An 18,854-nucleotide genomic window follows, 5' to 3' on the forward strand; every position below is an offset into this window, starting at 1 on the left:
TGCTGACACTCCCTCTCCCTTCTCATCTCCCTTTCCCTTTCTCTCTCTCTCAGTTGGCAACTTGGGACTCAACTCGTGGGCTGAACGGTAGTCTAAAGGAGAGTCGGATAGAAAACGGCATGCAAGGAGTGACGGTCAAAGTGGTAACATTACTGGTAAGTGCTTTCTCCCTACCAACTCCCTACCAACTCCCTACCAACTCACTGCCAACTCACTGCCAACTCACTGCCAACTCCCTGCCAACTCCCTACCAACTCCCTACCAACTCACTGCCAACTCCCTACCAACTCCCTACCAACTCCCTACCAACTCACTACCAACTCACTGCCAACTCACTGCCAACTCACTGCCAACTCACTACCAACTCCCTACCAACTCCCTACCAAGTCCCTACCAACTCACTACCAACTCCCAACCAACTCACTACCAACTCCCTACCAACTCCCTACCAACTCCCTGCCAACTCCCTACCAACTCCCTACCAACTCCCTGCCAACTCCCTACCAACTCACTGCCAACTCACTGCCAACTCCCTGCCAACTCACTGTCAACGCACTGTCAACTCCCTACCAACTCCCTGCCAACTCACTACCAACTCACTGCCAACTCACTGCCAACTCCCTGCCAACTCCCTACCAACTCCCTACCAACTCACTGCCAACTCCCTACCAACTCCCTACCAACTCCCTACCAACTCCCTACCAACTCCCTACCAACTCACTACCAACTCACTGCCAACTCACTGCCAACTCACTGCCAACTCACTACCAACTCCCTACCAACTCCCTACCAACTCCCTACCAACTCACTACCAACTCACTACCAACTCACTACCAACTCCCTACCAACTCCCTACCAACTCCCTGCCAACTCCCTACCAACTCCCTACCAACTCACTGCCAACTCCCTACCAACTCACTGCCAACTCACTGCCAACTCCCTGCCAACTCACTGTCAACGCACTGTCAACTCCCTACCAACTCCCTGCCAACTCACTACCAACTCACTGCCAACTCACTACCAACTCCCTACCAACTCACTACAACCTCCCTACCAACTCCCTACCAACTCACTACCAACTCCCTACCAACTCACTACCAACTCCCTGCCAACTCCCTGCCAACTCCCTACCAACTCCCTACCAACTCACTGCCAACTCCCTACCAACTCACTGCCAACTCACTGCCAACTCCCTGCCAACTCACTGTCAACGCACTGTCAACGCACTGTCAACTCCCTACCAACTCACTGCCAACTCCCTGCCAACTCCCTACCAACTCCCTACCAACTCTCTGCCAACTCACTGCCAACTCCCTGCCAACTCACTGCCAACTCCCTACCAACTCACTACTAACTCACTACCAACTCACTACCAACTCACTACCAACTCCCTGCCAACTCCCTGCCAACTCACTGCCAACTCACTACCAACTCCCTACCAACTCCCTACCAACTCCCTACCAACTCACTGCCAACTCCCTACCAACTCCCTACCAACTCACTGCCAACTCCCTACCAACTCACTGCCAACTCACTGTCAACTCACTGCCAACTCCCTACTAACTCCCTGCCAACTCACTGTCAACTCCCTACCAGCTCACTGCCAACTCACTGCCAACTCACTGCCATCTCCCTACCAACTCCCTACCAACTCCCTACCAACTCACTGCCAACTCACTGTCAACTCCCTACCAACTCCCTACCAACTCACTGCCAACTCACTGCCATCTCCCTGCCAACTCACTGCCAACTCACTGCCATCTCCCTGCCAACTCATTGCCAACTCACTACCAACTCCCTACCAACTCACTACCAACTCCCTACCAACTCCCTGCCAACTCCCTGCCAACTCCCTACCAACTCCCTACCAACTCACTGCCAACTCCCTACCAACTCACTGCCAACTCACTGCCAACTCCCTACCAACTCCCTGCCAACTCCCTGCCAACTCCCTACCAACTCCCTACCAACTCACTGCCAACTCCCTACCAACTCACTGCCAACTCCCTACCAACTCACTACCAACTCCCTACCAACTCCCTACCAACTCCCTACCAACTCCCTGCCAACTCACTGCCAACTCACTACCAACTCCCTACCAACTCCCTACCAACTCACTACCAACTCCCTGCCAACTCACTGCCAACTCCCTACCAACACCCTACCAACTCCCTGCCAACTCACTGCCAACTCACTGTCAACTCACTGCCAACTCCCTACCAACTCACTGCCAACTCACTGCCATCTCCCTGCCAACTCACTGCCAACTCACTGCCATCTCCCTGCCAACTCACTGCCAACTCACTGCCAACTCACTGCCAACTCACTGCCAAATCATTGCCAACTCACTGCCAACTCACTGCCAACTCACTGCCAACTCACTGCCAACTCACTGCCATCTCCCTGCCATCTCCCTGCCAACTCACTGCCAACTCACTGCCAACTCACTGCCAACTCACTGCCAAATCACTGCCAACTCACTGCCAACTCACTGCCAACTCACTGCCAACTCACTACCAACTCACTGCCAACTCACTGCCAACTCCCTGCCAACTCCCTGCCAACTCACTGCCAACTCACTGCAACTCACTGCCATCTCACTGCCATCTCACTGCCAACTGTCGACTTTGATGCTATACGCCGCCAGGTCACTATGTTATTTCTTGTATAGTAGGATTAGGACATAATGTGAGGTCTTCTTCTCCATCTGGCTCTGTAGATCTACGAAAAGACCGGCCCTAGCCTTATTGTATGAAGCAACATTTTAGTGGCCAAAATTTTTCATTTTGCCTTAGGGTAGAGAGACATTTTTGCACTTTTATAGCTAATTTTCTGCAGTTATTCTACTAATTTTGCCATGATTTATGCCATGTTAATATGATATCTGAGTGAGAGTGACTAACAAAATCAATGGGGGACCTCCGGAGGTCAGGGCCCCTGGGCTCGTGCCCTGCGTTCGGAATTCAACCATCATTACTACAAGTTTGTGGTGAAATCCTGCACTTCTGCACATCCTGTACTACTTTAGGAGCACACGAGCTGTCAGGAAGGAGGAAATAAATATAGCTCTTCCATCTCTGTGTGATAGCTCTCGGTTGGCGCGGCAGTTTTGACGGTGTGTGCAACTCTTTGCAGAAGTCTTGTTTATTTTCGCCGCGCTTAGTTTATGAAAGTTTTAAGTCAGATCGCCGTGTACAGCTCTACTGTGTGTTTAGAATCTGTTGGGACTGCTCTTTCCATTGATTGCATGGATCGTTAGCAACATTGTTGTGGAGTTTTTATGAGACAAACTAAACTAACCAAAGAGTGTGTCAGGCGGAGGAAGGTACGAATAAAGCTTCAACACTGGAGTAGCCTTCAACAGCTAAGCCCTCTCTCGCTCTTTCTATTTCTCTCTTCAGTCCTTTACACTGGAAAAAAAAAATCTCTCATTGTGCTCCTTTTTTTCTTGTGCTGCTGTGGAACAGTACAGCAGTACTTATTGAAAGGGAGGTTGCGTGTGAGTTTATAATTTTTTATTATTGTTTGAACTGTATTGATTTTTTGAGGGACTACTGAAATTTGGTTTATACAGTCATGCCCCACTCACTCCTCCACTGGGAGGTAATACAGATTATTGCAAATCCCGTGTGGTTGATAACTGGGTTCTTTCTGGTCAGTTGTTTCTATGAAGTTGCCTCTGAGTTGCTCTAACATTCTTATTGTATGAGGTATTATTGGTTGGTTTACCTCTGTGCTGTGACTGGTGTTCATGTGGTGTGTGTTATCCATTCTCTCCACTGGCAAACAGGTAGCCAGATATCCATTCTCTCCAGTGGCTACCTGGCAAACAGGCTACACTCTAGGGCCAGTGACTGACATAACAAGAGAAAAACTGCTGATGTACAACCAAATTTTGAAATTGCACCTTGTGTATTCTACTAATCTAACCCTCAACAGTAAATTGAAACCCCGACTGAGTTCTTAAAAACTAGCAGCCATGGGGGCCCTAAGCAGTCATTTATGTCACTTAGTGGCTAGAGCCGGCCCTGATCTAGGACATCAGTAAGACATAAACTCCAACCATACAGCTCTTCCTTAGCTGCTGGTCCAGTAACATTCTGTTCTCTCTCTTCACACAAGATTTACCTGCTCCATATTTATTCAAATAAGTTCTGCTCGGCTTCCTCTTGGCAGTGCCATTTAATCATGTCGTTTTTCCAGTCCACCCCAGCAGCTTTCCTCCTCAACTCACTTTCCACCCATTCAGTTCAGCCCTGACATTCTCTCCCATAAAGAAGAGCCATGGTTTACCGCAGTAAATTTAGAGTGGTATTTTCTGCCTGATGAAGTGTCACATATCCACAGTAATGGGTGTTACAGGTCAACAACCACCCAGAAGACTTGTTATGAAGATGAAGTTTGACTTAGAAACTGCAGCTAGTCTTCAGAAAGTTGTCACACAAAAGTCCTAAATGAAAAAAATACTGTTCTACCTGTCGGTTGAACTGGACCAGTTAATGAAACTAGGCTGGCCTTTTGGCAAATGATGGGACTGTGATTTAATGCACACAGACACAACTCTGTAAAATGTACAGTAGTGTTTCAACTTTTGGCTACACAAAGACACTACATCTACAGTATATGTTGAGCCAAGTCATGTAGTTAAAGTTAAGTTGTACTTCTAAGCCCAACTGATGTTGTGTTATTTATGTTATCCAACAGGAGGATCCCTTTGTGATGGTAGCTGAGAACATCCTTGGCCAACCTAAACGCTACAAAGGCTTCTCCATCGATGTTCTGGATTCTCTGGCCAAGATTCTGGGTTTCAAGTATGAGATCTACCAGGTGGCTGATGGGAAGTATGGCTCTCCTACCTCAAATGGCTCCTGGAATGGCATGATCGGAGATCTCATCAGTAAGGTAAGTCTGTCAATCACAACTGGAGTTTGTACTGTTGATTGATAGTTTGCTGTTGACTGCTCTGGGGACATCATCTTGCATATTGCTGCAGTTCTCTCAGCCCTTGGTAGCTGACTGTAGCCTTGACACAGTGGAGTCCATTATAGTTTGGGCCTTCTTGGAAAGATACTTCACCGCACATGTTCTTCAGTGTGATGGCTCGCTTTTGTGACAGATCTGTTATGGCCAAATGATGTTTGCATCAGAGTGGGCCACTATAGTCTGGCCATCAGGCTGACAGTCAGGCTGCTCCAGACAAAGCAGTTCCACCAGTGCAGGAGGGACTTCAACTCAGCAGACTGACAATGCTAACAGTAGGGGAGTGAGTGGGCAGGGGACAATTATATCACCCAATGGAGTAAAGAATAACCAGTAAAAATAAGACTGCTGTTGGCTTTTTTGCGATCGTTTGCACAATGTGCAAGTCCCTGTCATTTCCTGTAAGTGAGCTTGCTGCAGAGAATGTAGCCCAGGTGGGCTACTTTTCAGGCCTTCATGCTAACGATAATCTGCGGACAACATCACTTAATGGAGGGAGAACTTATCTTTGATTATGGCCTTGAGTTAGAGAGCTAGTGTTTAACCCAACAATCCAGACATATGATTTGTGTCATAGGGTCCCACTCTAGCAGCAGGTGTCCAAAACCATGCCATTACCAGAGTGGTGACAATGCTGTGAAATGAGGGGAAAACAAGTACACCACCACTGGACACGAGCAACATATGATCAGTGTACTGTAACTCTGTCATTTGAGATTAACGTTTACAATAAAGCTTTACAATAAAAGGATTTAGTTGATTGCCATGTGGAATGTCTGACCTCTAAAGGTCTGTGTTAGGTCCAGGGACCTCATGATACAATATTATCAGAATACTTAGGTGCCAATATGATATGTATTGTGATTCTCACACTTCTATATGTATTGTGATTCGATACTGCAATTTTTGGGCAATTTGATGTTCCAAACATATTGCTCACCATATGTCTGCTGCAGAGAGATGAGAGAGCATGAGAAAACAAGTTTTGACAAGTCAAGGAAATAAAAGTGCTGAAAACATGTTGGCTCACTGTTTAAAAAGAAGATGGAGAACAAGCTATAGGATGACAAATACCAGAGTTTTGACGCAGGTACAGCTGACTAGCGCTAGCTAACCCTACCTATAGTATAACTTCTATAGTATAACTCTACCTATAGTATAACTTCTATAGTATAACCTTACCTATAGTATAACTTCTATAGTATAACATTACCTATAGTATAACTTCTATAGTATAACTCTACCTATAGAATAACTGCTATAGTATAACCCTACCTATAGTATAACTTCTATAGTATAACTCTACCTATAGTATAACTTCTATAGTATAACTCTAACTATAGTATAACTTCTATAGTATAAACTTACCTATAGTATAACTTCTATAGTATAACTCTACCTATAGAATAACTTCTATAGTATAACCCTACCTATAGTATAACTTCTATAGTATAACCCTACCTATAGTATAACTTCTATAGTATAACTCTACCTATAGTATAACTTCTATAGTATAACTCTACCTATAGTATAACTTCTATAGTATAACTCTACCTATAAAATGACTTCTATAGTATAACCCTACCTATAGAATAACTTCTATGGTATAACCCTACCTATAGTATAACTTCTATAGTATAACCCTACCTATAGTATAACTTCTATAGTATAACCCTACCTATAGTATAGCTTATATAGTATAACCCTACCTAAAGTATAACTTATATAGTATAACCCTACCTATAGTATAACTTCTATAGTATAACCCTACCTATAGTATAACTTCTATAGTATAACCCTACCTATAGTATAACTTCTATAGTATACCTCTACCTATAGTATAACTTCTATTGTATAACCCTACCTATAGAATAACTTCTATAGTATAACCCTACCTATAGTATAACTTATATAGTATAACTCTACATATAGTATAACTTATATAGTATAACCCTACCTATGGAATAACTTCTATAGTATAACCCTACCTATAGTATAACTTCTATAGTATAACCCTACCTATAGTATAACTTCTATAGTATAACTCTACCTATAGTATAACTTCTATAGTATAACTCTACCTATAGTATAACTTCTATAGTATAACTCTACCTATAGAATGACTTATATAGTATAACCCTACCTATAGAATAACTTCTATAGTATAACCCTACCTATAGTATAACTTCTATAGTATAACCCTACCTATAGTATAACTTCTATAGTATAACCCTACCTAAAGTATAACTTATATAGTATAACCCTACCTATAGTATAACTTCTATAGTATAACCATACCTATAGTATAACTTCTGTAGTATAACCTTACCTATAGTATAACTTATATAGTATAACCCTACCTATGGAATAACTTCTATAGTATAACCCTACCTATAGTATAACTTCTATAGTATAACCCTACCTATAGTATAACTTCTATAGTATAACTCTACCTATAGTATAACTTCTATAGTATAACCCTACCTATAGTATAGCTTATATAGTATAACCCTACCTAAAGTATAACGTATATAGTATAACCCTACCTATAGTATAACTTATATTGTATAACCCTACCTATAGTATAACTTCTATAGTATAACTCTACCTATAGAATGACTTCTATAGTATAACCCTACCTATAGAATAACTTCTATAGTATAACCCTACCTATAGTATAACTTCTATAGTATAACCCTACCTATAGTATAACTTCTATAGTATAACCCTACCTATAGTATAGCTTATATAGTATAACCCTACCTAAAGTATAACTTCTATAGTATAACCCTACCTATAGTATAACTTATATTGTATAACCCTACCTATAGTATAACTTCTATAGTACAACTCTACCTATAGTATAACTTCTATAGTATAACTCTACCTATAGAATGACTTCTATAGTATAACCCTACCTATAGAATAACTTCTATAGTATAACCCTACCTATAGTATAACTTCTATAGTATAACCCAACCTATAGTATAACTTCTATAGTATAACCCTACCTATAGTATAACTTCTATAGTATAACTATACCTATAGTATAACTTCTATAGTATAACTTCTATAGTATAACCCTACCTATAGTATAACTTATATTGTATAACCCTACCTATAGTATAACTTCTATAGTATAACTCTACCTATAGAATGACTTCTATAGTATAACCCTACCTATAGAATAACTTCTATAGTATAACCCTACCTATAGTATAACTTCTATAGTATAACCCTACCTATAGTATAACTTCTATAGTATAACCCTACCTATAGTATAGCTTATATAGTATAACCCTACCTAAAGTATAACTTCTATAGTATAACCCTACCTGTAGTATAACTTATATTGTATAACCCTACCTATAGTATAACTTCTATAGTATAACTCTACCTATAGTATAACTTCTATAGTATAACTCTACCTATAGAATGACTTCTATAGTATAACCCTACCTATAGAATAACTTCTATAGTATAACCCTACCTATAGTATAACTTCTATAGTATAACCCTACCTATAGTATAACTTCTATAGTATAACCCTACCTATAGTATAGCTTATATAGTATAACCCTACCTAAAGTATAACTTCTATAGTATAACCCTACCTATAGTATAACTTATATTGTATAACCCTACCTATAGTATAACTTCTATAGTATAACCCTACCTATAGTATAACTTCTATAGTATAACCCTACCTATAGTATAACTCCTATAGTATAACCTTACCTATAGTATAACTTCTATAGTATACCTCTACTTATAGTATAACTTCTATAGTATAACCCTACCTATAGAATAACTGGTATAGTATAACCCTACCTATAGAATAACTTCTATAGTATAACCCTACCTATAGTATAACTTCTATAGTATAACCCAACCTATAGTATAACTTCTATAGTATAACCCTACCTATAGTATAACTCCTATAGTATAACCTTACCTATAGTATAACTTCTATAGTATAACTCTACCTATAGTATAACTTCTATAGTATAACCCTACCTATAGAATAACTGGTATAGTATAACCCTACCTATAGAATAACTTCTATAGTATAACCCTACCTATAGTATAACTTCTATAGTATAACTCTACCTATAGTATAACTTCTATAGTATAACCCTACCTATAGTATAACTTCTATAGTATAACCCTACCTATAGTATAACTTCTATAGTATAACCATACCTATAGTATAACTTCTGTAGTATAACCTTACCTATAGTATAACTTATATAGTATAACTCTACATATAGTATAACTTCTATAGTATAACCCTACCTATGGAATAACTTCTATAGTATAACCCTACCTATAGTATAACTTCTATAGTATAACCCTACATATAGTATAACTTCTATAGTATAACTCTACCTATAGTATAACTTCTATAGTATAACTCTACCTATAGTATAACTTCTATAGTATAACTCTACCTATAGAATGACTTCTATAGTATAACCCTACCTATAGAATAACTTTTATAAAACTCCCTACCTATAGTATAACTTCTATAGTATAACTCTACCTATAGTATAAACTTCTATAGTATAACCTACTATAGTATAACTTCTATAGTATAACCCTACCTATAGTATAACTTCTATAGTATAACCATACCTATAGTATAACTTCTGTAGTATAACCTTACCTATAGTATAACTTTACATATAGTATAACTTCTATAGTATAACCCTACCTATAGAATAACTTCTATAGTATAACCCTACCTATAGTATAACTTCTATAGTATAACCCTACCTATAGTATAACTTATATAGTATAACTCTACCTATAGTTTAACTTCTATAGTATAACCCGACCTATAGTATAACTTATATAGTATAACCCTACCTATAGTATAACTTATATAGTATAACTCTACCTATAGAATAACTTATATAGTATAACCGTACCTATAGTATAACTTCTATAGTATAACCCTACCTATAGTATAACTTCTATAGTATAACCCTACCTATAGTATAACTTCTATAGTATAACTATACCTATAGTATAACTTCTATAGTATAACTTCTATAGTATAACCCTACCTATAGTATAACTTCTATAGTATAACCATACCTATAGTATAACTTCTGTATTATAACCTTACCTATAGTATAACTTATATAGTATAACTCTACATATAGTATAACTTCTATAGTATAACCCTACCTATAGAATAACTTCTATAGTATAACCCTACCTATAGTATAACTTCTATAGTATAACCCTACCTATAGTATAACTTATATAGTATAACTCTACCTATAGTTTAACTTCTATAGTATAACCCGACCTATAGTATAACTTATATAGTATAACCCTACCTATAGTATAACTTATATAGTATAACTCTACCTATAGAATAACTTATATAGTATAACCGTACCTATAGTATAACGTCTATAGTATAACCCTACCTATAGTATAACTTCTATAGTATAACCCTACCTATAGTATAACTTCTATAGTATAACTATACCTATAGTATAACTTCTATAGTATAACTTCTATAGTATAACCCTACCTATAGTATAACTTCTATAGTATAACCCTACCTATAGTATAACGTCTATAGTATAGCTCTACCTATAGAATAACTTCTATAGTATAACCCTACCTATAGACTAACTTCTATAGTATAACCCTACCTATAGTATAACTTATATAGTATAACCCTACCTATAGTATAACTTCTATTGTATAACCCTACCTATAGTATAACTCCTATAGTATAACCCTACCTATAGTATAACTTCTATAGTATAACTCTACCTATAGTATAACTTCTATAGTATAACCCTACCTATAGTATAACGAATATAGTATAACCCTACCTATAGTATAACGTATATAGTATAACTTCTATAGTATAACCCTACCTATAGTATAACTTCTATAGTATAACCCTACATATAGTATAACTTCTATAGTATAACTCTACCTATAGTATAACTTCTATAGTATAACTCTACCTATATTATAACTTCTATAGTATAACTCTACCTATAGAATAATTTCTATAGTATAACCCTACCTATAGTATAACTTCTATAGTATAACCCTACCTATAGTATAACTTCTATAGTATAACCCTACCTATAGTATAACTTCTATAGTATAACCCTACCTAAAGTATAACTTATATAGTATAACCCTACATATAGTATAACTTCTATAGTATAACTCTACCTATAGTATAACTTCTATAGTATAACTCTACCTATATTATAACTTCTATAGTATAACTCTACCTATAGAATACGTTCTATAGTATAACCCTACCTATAGTATAACTTCTATAGTATAACCCTACCTATAGTATAACTTCTATAGTATAACCCTACCTATAGTATAACTTCTATAGTATAACCCTACCTAAAGTATAACTTCTATAGTATAACCCTACCTATAGTATAACTTCTATAGTATAACCCTACCTATAGTATACCTTCTATAGTATAACCCTACCTATAGTATAACTTCTATAGTATAACTCTACCTATAGTATAACTTCTATAGTATAACCCTACCTATAGTATAACTTCTATAGTATAACCCTACCTATAGTATAACTTCTATAGTATAACCATACCTATAGTATAACTTCTGTAGTATAACCTTACCTATAGTATAACTTATATAGTATAACTCTACATATAGTATAACTTCTATAGTATAACCCTACCTATAGAATAACTTCTATAGTATGACCCTACCTATAGTATAACTTATATAGTATAACTCTACCTATAGAATAACTTCTATAGTATAACCGTACCTATAGTATAACTTCTATAGTATAACCCTACCTATAGTATAACTTCTATAGTATAACCCTACCTATAGTATAACTTCTATAGTATAACTATACCTATAGTATAACTTCTATAGTATAACTTCTATAGTATAACCCTACCTATAGTATAACTTCTATAGTATAACCCTACCTATAGTATAACTTCTATAGTATAACCCTACCTATAGTATAACTTCTATAGTATAACCCTACCTATAGTATAACTTCTATAGTATAACCCTACCTATAGTATAACTTCTATAGTATAACTCTACCTATAGTATAACTTCTATAGTATAACCCTACCTATATTATAACTTCTATAGTATAACCCTACCTAAAGTATAACTTATATAGTATAACCCTACATATAGTATAACTTCTATAGTATAACTCTACCTATAGTATAACTTCTATAGTATAACTCTACCTATAGAATAATTTCTATAGTATAACCCTACCTATAGTATAACTTCTATAGTATAACCCTACCTATAGTATAACTTCTATAGTATAACCCTACCTAAAGTATAACTTCTATAGTATAACCCTACCTATAGTATAACTTCTATAGTATAACCCTACCTATAGTATAACTTCTATAGTATAACCCTACCTATAGTATAACTTCTATAGTATAACCCTACCTATAGTATAACTTCTATAGTATAACCATACCTATAGTATAACTTCTGTAGTATAACCTTACCTATAGTATAACTTATATAGTATAACTCTACATATAGTATAACTTCTATAGTATAACCCTACCTATAGAATAACTTCTATAGTATGACCCTACCTATAGTATAACTTATATAGTATAACCCTACCTATAGAATAACTTCTATAGTATAACCGTACCTATAGTATAACTTCTATAGTATAACCCTACCTATAGTATAACTTCTATAGTATAACCCTACCTATAGTATAACTTCTATAGTATAACTTATATAGTATAACTTCTATAGTATAACCCTACCTATAGTATAACTTCTATAGTATAACCCTGCCTATAGTATACCGTCTATAGTATAGCTCTACCTATAGAATAACTTCTATAGTATAACCCTACCTATAGACTAACTTCTATAGTATAACCCTACCTATAGTATAACTTCTATAGTATAACCCTACCTATAGTATAACTTCTATAGTATAACTCTACCTATAGTATAACTTCTATAGTATAACCCTACCTATAGTATAACGTCTATAGTATAACCCTACCTATAGTATAACTTCTATAGTATAACCCTACCTATAGTATAACTTCTATAGTATAACCCTACCTATAGTATAACCTCTATAGTATAACCCTACCTATAGTATAACTTCTATAGTATAACCCTACCTATAGTATAACTTCTATGGTATAACCTTACCTAGAGTATAACTTCTATAGTATAACCCTACCTATAGTATAACTTCTATAGTATAACCCTACCTATAGTATGACTTCTATAGTATAACTCTACCTATAGTATAACTTCTATAGTATAACCCTACCTATAGTATAACTTCTATAGTATAACCCTACCTATAGTATAACTTCGGAGGATTTGACAAATAAAAGTTTGATTTGATTTGACTTATTTTTATTTATTTATTAAATACAAATCGATACTTGGTGTCAAATATATATATAATATCATCCAAAAATAATATTGCGATATATAAATGTATCAAATATTTTCCCATCCTTTTCTGCACGGCCTTCTGTTGTGTGAAATAGAACAAGTGTGAAAGAAAGAAATAACAGAGGGCAAAATCTTGTCGCTTTCATTTCAAGCCCATACAAAGAACAAACGAAAAAGCCACAACACAGACATTTTACAGTGTTATTACATCAACTTTTTTCTGTGACTTTGGCCTCAAGAATATATGAAATGGCAAACATCAACAAACAGATTATTATCTCTGAACCAACATCTTAAATGTCATGGCTGTAACTGATGGATCTCTCTATCTATCCACAGCGAGCAGACTTGGCAGTATCAGCCATCACCATAACTCCAGAGAGGGAGAGCGTGGTGGACTTTAGCAAGCGCTACCTGGACTACTCCGTGGGGATTCTGATGAGGAAGTCAGAGGAGAAGATCAATATTTTCTCTCTCCTGGCGCCCTTTGACCTGGCTGTGTGGGCGTGCATCGCAGCCGCCATCCCCGTGGTTGGGGTCATGATCTTCATCCTGAGGCGCGTCCAGTCAGTCCGCTCCCAGAATCCCCCAGGGGGACACCAGGCCACCTCTGTGTCCACATCCCTCCAGAGCGCCATCTGGATTGTCTACGGAGCCTTTGTACAGCAAGGTGAGCTTGGTAATGTGGCAGCAAAAGAAATAGGGTACACCAGCATCTTGCAGCAAAGTTGCTTCATATATAGTGGAATGCTTACTTGTTACAATATCACCAACAACAAGACAGCGACTTTTTACCATTGTGGTACCTCAGTCCGTTGGCAGCAATATGACACCAACATAGATAGATAGATGGCTAGATGTATATATATGCAGAACCTGTCAAAAGTTTGGACACACCTACTCATTCCAGGGTTTTTCTTAATATTTTACATTTTTCTACATTGTAGAATAATAGTGAAGATATCAAAACTATGAAATAACACGTATGGAATCATGTAGTAACCAAAAAAGTGTTAAACAAATGAAAATATATTTTATTTTAGAGATTCTTTAAAGTAGCCACGCTTTGCCTTGATGACAGCTTTGCACACTCTTGGCATTCTCTCAACCAGCTTCATGAGGTAGTCACCTGGAATGCATTTCAATTAACAGGTGTGCCTTCTTAAAAGTTAATTTGTGCATTAGTTTTGTTGTGACAAGGTAGGTGTGGTATACAGGAGATAGCCCTATTTGGTAAAAGACCAAGTCCATGTTATGGCAAGAACAGCTTAAACAAACAAAGAAAAACGACAGTCCATCATCACTTTTAGACATGAAGGTCAGTCAATCCGGAAAATTTCAAGAACTTTGAAAGTTTCTTCAAGTGCAGTCGCAAAAACCATCAAGCGCTATGATGAAACTGGCTCGCATGAGGAACGCCACAGGAAAGGAAGACCCAGAGTTACCTCTGCTGCAGAGGATAAGTTCATTAGAGTTACCAGCCTCAGAAATTGCAGCCCAAATAAATGCTTCACAGAGTTCAAGTAACAGACACATCTCAACATCAACTGTTCAGAGGAGACTGCTTGAATCAAACCTTCATGGTCAAATTGCTGCAAAGAAACCACTACTAAAGGACACCAATAAGAAGAGACTTGCTTGGTCCAAGAAACATGAGCAATGGACATTAGACCGGTGGAAATGTGTCCTTTGGACTGATGAGTCCAAATTTGAGATTTTTGGTTTGCAGAGTATGTGAACAGATGATCTCCGCATGTGTGGTTCCCACCGTGAAGCATGGAGGAGGAGGTGTGATGGTGTGGGGGTGCTTTGCTGGTGAAACTGTCTGTGATTTATTTAGAATTCAAGGCACACTTAATCAGCATGGCTATCACAGCTTTCTGCAGTGATACACCATCCCATCTGGTTTGCGCTTAGTGGGACTATCATTTGTTTTTCAACAGGACAATGACACAACACACCTCCAGGCTGTGTAAGGGCTATTTGACTAGAAGGAAGGAGAGTGATGGAGTGCTGCATCAGATGACCTGGCCTCCACAATCCCCCACCCTCAACCCAATTGAGATGGTTTGGGATGAGTTGGACCACAGAGTGAAGGAAAAGCAGCCAACAGGTGCTCAGCATATGTGGGAACTCCTTCAAGACTGTTGGAAAAGCATTCCAGCATTACTACCTGGTTAAGAGAATGCCAAGAGTGTGCAAAGCTGTCATCAAGACAAAGGGTGGCTACTTGGAAGAATCTGTTTAACACCTTTTTGGTTACTACATGATTCTACATATGTTATTTCATAGTTGTGATGTCTTCACTATTATTCTACAATGTAGAAAATAGTAAAAATAAAGAAAAACCCTTTAATGAGTAGGTGTGTCCAAACTTATGACTGGTACTGTGAATAACCAGACATAAAAGCAATCGAAATAGCTTTTGTTATGTCCCTATGAATGCCACACATACAGACAGCAGCACAGAGGGGTTTCATTTGAAGCATGGAGCCCATTTTCCGCTATAACATTTTAAGGGTTCCTTTGACTGAAGGAATATCAGGTATTTGAATCTGATCTGGATCCAGGCATCTAAGATATGAATAACTTACTCCTTCAGCAACCCCTGTCAAACCCTCAACAACATCTATCAAAGTATGGCACTTTGCCGGCAACCTTTTTAAGCCGAATCGGCAACTATATTTTAGGAAAGCTGGATCCTTGCATTTTTTTCCTTTTCACTTGTTGACCTTGGGCACTTCTATTGGCACTTTGTGTTTCACTCAGGGGCATGGCATATCTTTTTCTCTTTAGAGAATGATGCAACCGTGTTGATAAATATGGATGCTACTGTAGAGTGGCGGATTGTGACAAGGTTTAAATCTTTATAATGTCATTCTAAATCTTGGTAGAGCTTTCTTGTAATATATATATAAATATATATATATACAGTATATATACTGTATACACACACTGTATATACAAAAGTATGTGGACACTCCTTCAAATTAGTGGATTTCAGCCACACCCGTTGCTGACAGGTGTAAAATAAATCGAGCACACAGCCATAGACACACATTAGCAGGAGAATGGCCTTACTGAAGAGCTCAGTGACTTTCAACGTGGCACTGTCATAGGATGCCACCTTTCCAACAAATCAGTTCCTCAAATTTCTGCCCTGCGCGAGCTGCCCCTGTCAAGTGTAAGTGCTGTTATTGTGAAGTGGAAACGTCTAGGAGTAACAACGGCTCAGCTGCTAAGTGGAAGGCCACACAAGCTCACAGAATGGGACCGCCGAGTACTGAAGTGCGTAGGGTGTAAAAATCGTCTGCCCTCGTTTGCAACACTCACTACCGAGTTCCAAACTGCCTCTGGAAGCAACGTCAGCACAATAACTGTTTGTCGGGAGCTTCATGTAATGGGTTTCCATAGCCGCACACAAGCCTAAGATCACCATGTGCAATGCCAAGCGTTGGCTGGAGTGGTGTAAAGCTCGCCGCCATGGGACTCTGGAGCAGTGGAAATGCGTTCTCTGGAGTGATGAATCATGAATCATCATCTGGCAGTCCGACGGACAAATCTGGGTTTGGAGAACGCTACCTGCCCCAATGCATAGTGCCAACTGTAAGGTTTGGTGGAGGAATAATGGTCTGGGGCTGTTTTTCATGGTTTGGGCTAGGCCCTGAGTTCCAGTGAAGGGAAATCGTAACCCTATCGAACACCTTTGGGATGAATTGGAACGCCAACTGCGAGCCAGGCCTAATCACCCAACATCAGTGCCCAACCTCACTAATGCTCTTCGGGCTGAATGGAAGCAAGTCCCTGCATTAATGTTCCAACATCTAGTGGAAAGTCTTCCCAGAAGGGTGGAAGCTGTTATAGCAGCAAAGGGGAGACCAACTCCATAGTAATGCGCATCATTTTGGAATGAGATGTTCGACGAGCAGGTGTCCACATACTGGTCATGTAGTGTGTGTATATATATTTATATATACATTTTTACATAAAAAAAAAAATATTTGACCCTATGACATTGTGCCTTTAGATCAAGTTCCACAAACGCCTCTCAGAGACAAATCTCCTGGAACCTCTTGACCTTGGCATAAGTGCCTCAAAGCCTATTTAATTAAACTCACTGAGGCTTGAACACAATATTACTCCTGGTTGTCTTCTTTTTCTAAACAGTTCTAAGGGTATATCATTGATAGTGACACTTGGAATCAAATGAATGGGCTTTTTTTCTCACACCCTGAATCTCTCAGATGACATTTCTGTGGTTTTAGTCTTCAAAATAAGAATTCACATAGATATTTCCTCATTTTGCTTCCTGTGTAGTTAAACAGAGTGCTTAGACCTCTGCTACAGGGAGAGAGAGACGGCTATGAAAAAGCTTGTCTCATAGATGGATCTTCCTCTTGCTGCCTGGGCAAACAGTGGCATTGTGAACGAAAAGCTGTTGGTAGATGGAGGATTAAAGAGAGCGAGAGCAAAATTGAGACAGAAATGGACAGAGAGAGAGACACAGTGAGACATTTAGAAATAGTGAGATGAAGTATCTTGATACAGAGACAGGTGAGAGAGAGCAGAAGAAATTATATAGATTTTCAAGGGGTCCTGAAAAATACAGAAACATTATAAATATACACCAGATCAATAGAACCAACAGGCTAAAATAAAACCGACAGAACAATGGTGCAATAAGTTGCGATATCACAAACAATATATCTAATCAGCATAATGTTATTGTTCAAGACTTCATACAGTACAATATATCTTATGTTGTTGTGTTCCTAGGGGGAGATTCCATCCTGGGTTCTGTGGCGTTGCGTATCGTCATGGGCAGCTGGTGGCTCTTCACACTCATTGTGTGTTCCTCCTACACGGCCAATCTGGCAGCCTACCTCACTGTGTCCCGAATGGACAACGCTGTACGGTATGTTATCAACAGTTTTCAACCCTGTTGCTCAGTGTATCCTTCCATATTCAAGACTCAGTGTCTGATGTCATGATTTCCTGGTGGTAAGATACTGTTATGTCTTACTTTTTCCAGCATTGACCCGAACTGCCAATTCCCTGGTGTTATTTGTCTTTGTGGGTTAGATCTCACCCATGTATGCGGATTTAGACATGCCAAAAACTTAAGTTGGCATCCCAATTCTGATCTTTTTTTCACTAATTGGTCTTTTGACCAATCAGATCATCTCTGATAAAGATCTGATGTGAAAAGATCTGATGTGATTGGTCAAAAGACCAAATGGTGGAAAAAAGATCAGAATTGGGCTGCCTGTCTAAACGCAGCCTATGACACACAATTGTAATTCCTGACCCACTCCTTATAACAAGTTTGCTCTCCTCAGTCCAAATGTTATTTGTCAATAAATCCAATTTAGCACACTCCTTTCCTGAAGGGCAGGCGGAGAAGTGTTTGA

At 38.3% G+C, this 18,854-nt stretch overlaps 1 protein-coding gene across 1 annotated transcript in view; it reads left to right on the top strand.

Moving 5' to 3' along the window:
- Positions 1–18,854, top strand: part of LOC120017797 (glutamate receptor ionotropic, delta-1-like) — a 161,940-nt gene that overhangs the window by 118,993 nt on the left and 24,093 nt on the right. Inside the window, exons 8-11 of the mRNA XM_038960769.1 lie at positions 54–155; positions 4,705–4,902; positions 13,783–14,113; positions 18,220–18,358. Of these exons, the coding sequence (XP_038816697.1) occupies positions 54–155; positions 4,705–4,902; positions 13,783–14,113; positions 18,220–18,358 (770 nt within the window). The remainder of the gene's footprint in view (positions 1–53; positions 156–4,704; positions 4,903–13,782; positions 14,114–18,219; positions 18,359–18,854) is intronic.

Source organism: Salvelinus namaycush, chromosome 22 (genome assembly GCF_016432855.1).
Source record: "Salvelinus namaycush isolate Seneca chromosome 22, SaNama_1.0, whole genome shotgun sequence".
In the NCBI taxonomy this organism is placed as follows: Eukaryota; Metazoa; Chordata; class Actinopteri; order Salmoniformes; family Salmonidae; genus Salvelinus; species Salvelinus namaycush.